General features: G+C 48.7%; 1 protein-coding gene and 1 non-coding gene across 15 annotated transcripts in view; both read left to right on the forward strand.

The window, feature by feature from the left end:
- PTK2 (protein tyrosine kinase 2) overlaps positions 1 to 6,000 on the forward strand; it is a 145,147-nt gene that overhangs the window by 25,418 nt on the left and 113,729 nt on the right. For 13 of the 14 annotated variants that reach the window (XM_030884992.2, XM_045296532.1, XM_045296550.1 and 10 more), the window contains exon 3: positions 2,379 to 2,545. The exons of the other annotated variant lie outside the window; for it this stretch is intronic. In XM_030884992.2, the coding sequence (XP_030740852.1) occupies positions 2,379 to 2,545 (167 nt within the window). The remainder of the gene's footprint in view (positions 1 to 2,378; positions 2,546 to 6,000) is intronic. 14 annotated transcript variants of the gene reach the window in all.
- LOC115868945 lies at positions 862 to 991 on the forward strand. The gene has a single exon (XR_004045903.1). It is a non-coding gene; the product is annotated as a small nucleolar RNA SNORA24 (small nucleolar RNA).

Consider the following 6,000-nt stretch of genomic DNA (forward strand, 5'->3'; position numbering starts at 1 on the left):
AGGTTCCTGCTTTCTCTGACCCCAGCTTGCTTCTCGCTCCTCTCCTCTCTGTTCGGTGAGCAACCTTGTATGGGATCCTGTCGGCTAGAGGGGTCTTCTATGATCCCTGGTCACTTGGTGTCCAAGAGGGCACAGGTGGGCACATGACAAGCCCTTGTCCTTGGTAGTGGACACCTTGGGCACCCTTTGTATACAGTGTAATTTTATTTGTATCTTCTCCCACCAAGGGCCTGGGAACACCCTATGTTGTGTTAAAGACAGCAGCGTGCTCAGCACAGAATCTCGGGCTGGTGCTGGGCCTGTCAGGTGCCACACATTGAAAGTGGCACAGTGCTTCCCACAATTGTTGGTTTGTAAATACCAGTGGTGATTTTCTTTAATGGGCATTTCTATTACTCACTGAAAGGTGGAAGAAATAGTTGTTGGTTGTGATTAGCACACTTGATGGAAGGGCAGCTGCTGGTTTCTATCCTGTTCACAAGTGAGTCTTCCTTGCGCTGCCCCTCCACCCCCGTCTCCCTCCAGGACATCTCTCTGAGTGACCTCTCACACCTTAGAGAGCACAGGCTGAACCAGTGTCAGCACTGGGCTCTTTCCCAAGCCCCAGGACAAAGCTTCCCGGCTCCAGGGAGCTGCCCTGGTGGCCTCATGCTGACATTGCCTGCCCGTCCTCTGAACCCAGGGGCACATGCGCAGGCAGCACCAGCGTGGGGCTGTTTTAGTTTGCTGCACAGGAAAGTTGTTCTGTTATAAACTAGAGAGAGCAGATAGTAAGGTGATAAGCTCCAAACGCAAATAGCTTACCATATGTCTTCAGTGTTATCAGAAACATGGCCTTGCTCATGTTCTTAAACACGATTGGTCCGTGTATCTTTGGGACCTGTCGGCTGTGGCAGTCTCCCCTGTAGCCATGGAAGAGTGTGTTCTTGTTTACTGGCAAAGCTGTCACCATGGAATTGGGGTCAGATTCTGACTGGCACAAGTAACGTTCTTTGCTGTTAACCTGATGTGTTTAGGGGGACCGATTGGGCAAACTCAATAACTGTAGCTGAACTAATCTGCGGTGGAGGCGGGAAGATAAGATTCAAGGAATTCCAAGCAACTTGGATGTGATTTAATTGTGAACCTTAACTGCTGTCACTTAGTGATGGTTGAGGACAATCTAGAGTGGCACTTTAATTGACCTAAATGTGGGTTTCTTTTTTTTTAGGATTTTATCCTTTTTTTAAAAAAATCATTTTATTGGGGGTTCATACAGCTCGTATCACAATACATACATATATACATTGTGTCAAGTGCAGTTGTACATTTGTTGCCATCATCATTTTGAAAACATTTTCTTTCTACTTGAGCCCTTGGTATCAGCTCCTCATTTTCCCCTCCCTTCATCCCTCACAAACTCTTGATAATTTATAAATTGTTATTATTTTTCCATGTCTTACACTGACCGGTGTCTCCCTTCACCCACTTTTCTGTTGTCCATCCCCCAGGGGTAGGATTTTATCTTTTTTTTTTTGAATATTTTTATTGACGTCTCATATCGCATCACAATCCATACATTCATCCGGTGTGTCAAGCACATTTGCACCTATGCTGCCATCATCATTTTCAAAGCATTCTCTTCCCACTTGAGCCCCTGATATCAGCTCCCCATTTCTTCCTCCTCCTTCCCCTGCCCTCCCTCCCTCCCTCCCTCACCCTTGCTAAGTTATAGATTATTATTATTTCCATAGTTTACGTCGTCCTCCGCTGTTCCTCACTCACTTTTCCGTTATTTGTCCCCCTGGGAGGGGGTTCTAGGGATCTTGTGATCTACCCCCCCCCCCCCAAATCCTCCTGGTATCTCTACTCTCCTTGTTGGCCCTGAGGGGTTTATCTCGCCTGGATTCCCTGTGTTGTGGGCTCTTATTAAATGTTGTTTTTATGTGAATACAGTGGAGAGTTCTAGCAGAAAATAAAATACATACTTCTTATAAAAAACATGGTTGACTTTTTGTTTTTAATGATACTAAGGTTGCAGCCTGGCCTCAAGCAATGACCTCAGTGGTTCAGAAAGTATAACCCCATCTGGGCCCCGTCCTCAGAAAGTAACTGGATACTCTTGGGCTTGGACACGTCTTGGGAGCCTGACACAGGTGGAGTTGGCAAACCTGGACGTGTGGGCTTACGTACCTTGTCAATAAAGAAAAGGGGGACCATCTTCCTGGTGTTTAACCAAGTGTTCTGTGTTCCTCAAAAGACTATTTGAGAAGATGTGTTGTGATGAAATTGCAGTCCTTGCTGTCACCGGAGACCTTGGAACCAAGGTCTCTGCTGCTCAGCTGCCCCTGGCCAGGGCTTTCCGGCTTCTCACTGTCACCGGTCGGGGTGTGTTCCAGGGCATCATCCAGAAGATCGTGGACAGCCACAAAGTCAAGCACGTGGCCTGCTACGGGTTCCGCCTCAGCCATCTGCAGTCGGAGGAGGTGCACTGGCTCCACCTGGACATGGGGGTCTCCAACGTGAGGGAGAAGTACGAGCTCGCACACCCCCCAGAGGAGTGGAAGTAAGCCTACAACCCTGCCGGGGTGGGACAGACCTGGGGTTTGTGTGTAGTGCAGGTCACAGACCCATGCACACAGGTTTTGTTGTATGTGGGCTTCGTGTACCTACTACCCAGCGAGGATTAACCAGTGGGCTTTCCTGGGCTCTGGGTGGTCCCTCTGTGGGCATTGTGCTCTGGGGCTTGCTTCCTGTGAGCTGTCCAGTTTTTCCCTGTAGCTGGTCTCCTGCCTCTGTCCGTGTCACTGTTTCAAGCTCTGCTCCCAGGAGAATAACAGCCTCCTCCTTTCTCTGTCTGGTCTCTTACTAGCCTTCTTCACAGCCAGACTTGAGGCTGTGCCAGAGGGAGGGGGAGCGGGAGCGGGATGCAACAACCCCCCCGGCCCCGCGATGGCCTGGCTAGAGGGGTCTGCAGCTTGCTGCTTTGTGCACAGTACTCTAGACCTGGGCCTGAAGAGGTTGTGGGCTCAGTGCTCACTTAGAACATTAGCATGAGGGCCAGACCCCTCAGGACTCCTAGACTGATGGACACGGAGCTGAAATTACCTGAGGGAGTGCAGAAGATTCCTGTGCTTGGTCTTTCCCTTAGTGCACTGCATTCACTGCTACATAAACCGAAATACTGATCGGAAATAGTGCAAGTACCACAATCACTGTGAGAAAACAGGCACGAACTTACACAGTTAGGCTTCCTCTGCAAGCCCCCTCACTTGTACAGATGTAACGACACACCAAAGAAGCCATTCAGACTTGGTGAACTTCCAGTCCAAGGCTCTACATTCACCTGGGTAGACACTTGAAAAGGAAAACAGGTTTAACATGTAATTAAATCTTGAGTTGAAATCTTGTCCTAGTTGCAGATGTTAACGAAGGCATGCAATTTCATTTTTAAATTGAAAAGTGAGCCACATACTGGACTGGAGCTGATGAAGTGCTCTCTGGAGGTTATCGTTGGGCTGGAGAAGATCGAGCCTGCTATTCGTTTACAAAGTACATGCCTTCAGACCGTTTGAGGATATGCCCAGTGTTCGTTAAGAATGCTTGAGTTTTTATTGAATACAAATCAACTTCTGTAGGTATGTCATAGCTAACTTGGACCATAAGAATTTTAAATATATTGCGTTATTACGTGCACCGTAAGTGTTTTGAATCTAGCTCTTGAGTTCAAGTTTGGTTTGCTCTTCTGAGCCAGTTTGCCTCACCTTCTGGAAGTCAAGTTGCGGGAAAAGGACTCGCCCTTTCCGGGGTCCCTGTTTCGTGGAAGAACAGTAACAGGACTTCACCGACGTGAAGTTGAAGTCAGAGCATTTGTGAGACGAGTTTGATCTCAGTCATCCTGGCTTCACAGCACAGGTTTTGAAATCAGCGTGCGTCCGTCCGTCCATCTGTGGGAAGGAGGCTGTCATAGGAAGAGACTGTAGCTAGGTCCTAAGGCGCAGGGTGGGTTGCCGGGGATCCTAGGTCCCGATGGGTGGGAGGGTGTGCACGGTCCCTTCAGCAGGCTGAGGCGCACGATTTGAGCATGTTTCAAAGGAGGGGATGGAAGAGCCAGAAAGGAACCAAGCAGACCTGAAAACCAGGTGGAAGTTTTAGCACTCACTGGATACCTGGGGTGGGGGGTGGGCAGTGAAAATGTAGTAAACAGTGGATGTGGGACATTGCACAGAGCAGAATATGAAAGCCAGTTGTGTAACAAGAAGACTGAGAATGTCTAACCCATTTCTGATAGAAACTGTAGCACTAATGGCTCAGAATGTTCTGGAATCAGTGGATGTCGTGAGTCCTCAAATGTAGCATTAACTTCAGATCAGTGATGAACCCGTAGAGAACCGTCAGCGTCATGAACTGAAGACTCAGCTAACGGCTTCATCACAGCCATGCAGGCCGCCCCCACCCCTCCCACCCCCGCCCTGCCCGGACACTCCGGTTCTACTTTCTCAACCTCAAACTCAGACCCAGACGCTAATTTTAGTACAACTGTTTCCACGTCACTATTTTTAGAGATCAGACCTGGATTTTGAGCTTTCTGAAGTAGAACTAGAGTATTGTGGTGGGGAGGGAGGAGCCAGGTGGCCTTGCACTGAAGCTAAAGCCCTGTCAGCCAGTCTGCGTGCAGACCAAACATTTAGGTGCTGCTACACCACCAGGAAGGGTCCCTGGTGTGGGTAGTGGTTATGCGTTGGGCTGCTAACCACAAGGCCAGCAGTTTGAAACCACCAGCCACTCTGAGGGAGAAAGATGGGGCTTTCCACTCCCTTAAAGAGTTACGGTCTTGGCAACCCCCCAACTCTCAGGGCCAGTTGTACTCTGTCCTGTAGAGTCTGATGGAGCAGTGAGTTTGGTTGGTTTAAACCATTAGGAAGGGGAACTGTGCATGCACAAAGAGGTGGTAGGTGGGAAGGGGGACGGGGGATGGGGTGGGGAGAAGGATCCCATAGACACCTTTCAAGCTTAACTATTAGGTAGGCGTTAGGCCTCTGGGGTGAACATTAAAGACCAGGAAAGGATTCACTCATGGGAACCATCAGAGATCAGAAGCACAGCTTGCCCACCCAGGGAGATAATTCAGTGGTGGGAGCCGGGGTGGGCTGGAGAGAAACAGAAACACAGGAGGGGGTGGGCAGAGCCCTGTTAGGCTGTGGGGGCTGCAATTCGCATCATGAAACAGAATGCGTGTGAATATTGAATGGAACACGGACTTTCTCTCTGCAAACTTCACCTGAAGAGACAGGAAACGAAGCCTGGTAAACTGCAAGGGAAAATACGGTGTGGGAATCAGCACAACTGTATTGAGGGTTCCAGAGTGGCCGAGAGCTGCCCTGCCTCTTTCCATTTCCCACAGACTTTCTGAAGCTCCTTCATACTGCCACTGAGTGTGAGAGGGCCAACTGCCAGTGGAAGGGCAGAGCTCAGAACTCACCTGTCTGCTCTCTGCAAGAGATGTCCAAAACATGGATTCTCGGACTCTTCTTCGACATAGCATGTAATTTACCTTAAGATGTAGTGTACATATTCTTGCACGTGTGTAGATATCGCAGAAATTGCTCTGTGTGTGTGTTTCATAAAACCATACCTAACTGTTTACGCTGTAAAGTCTAAAGGTCTTTCGATTCCATTCTGTTTTGCCCTACTTCATTAGAATAAAGAATAATTTCACAGCCCCCCAATGAGTTGTGGCTTCAAGTTTGATAAACTCTCAGCTGAAGCATAAGGACAGGTAGGGAGGAAGACAATGGATGGTGGGGTGGGGGTTGTGTTGCCATATGAACAGCCCGGGGAGGAGGTTGTACGGCCGAACGTTACTGGGCACGTAGAGGACTGGTATGCAGTAATAAAAGGTTCACTAGGATTGAAAAAGTACAGAAATAGATGTTGTATTAGTCTGGGTACTTTGGAGAAACAAATCCACAGCAACTCATGTATAAGAGAGTTTTATGTAAAGAAAATGTGCATCACGAA

Source organism: Echinops telfairi, unplaced genomic scaffold (genome assembly GCF_000313985.2).
Source record: "Echinops telfairi isolate 266 unplaced genomic scaffold, ASM31398v2 ScPeMD7_1;HRSCAF=3_0, whole genome shotgun sequence".
NCBI classification, from domain to species: Eukaryota; Metazoa; Chordata; class Mammalia; order Afrosoricida; family Tenrecidae; genus Echinops; species Echinops telfairi.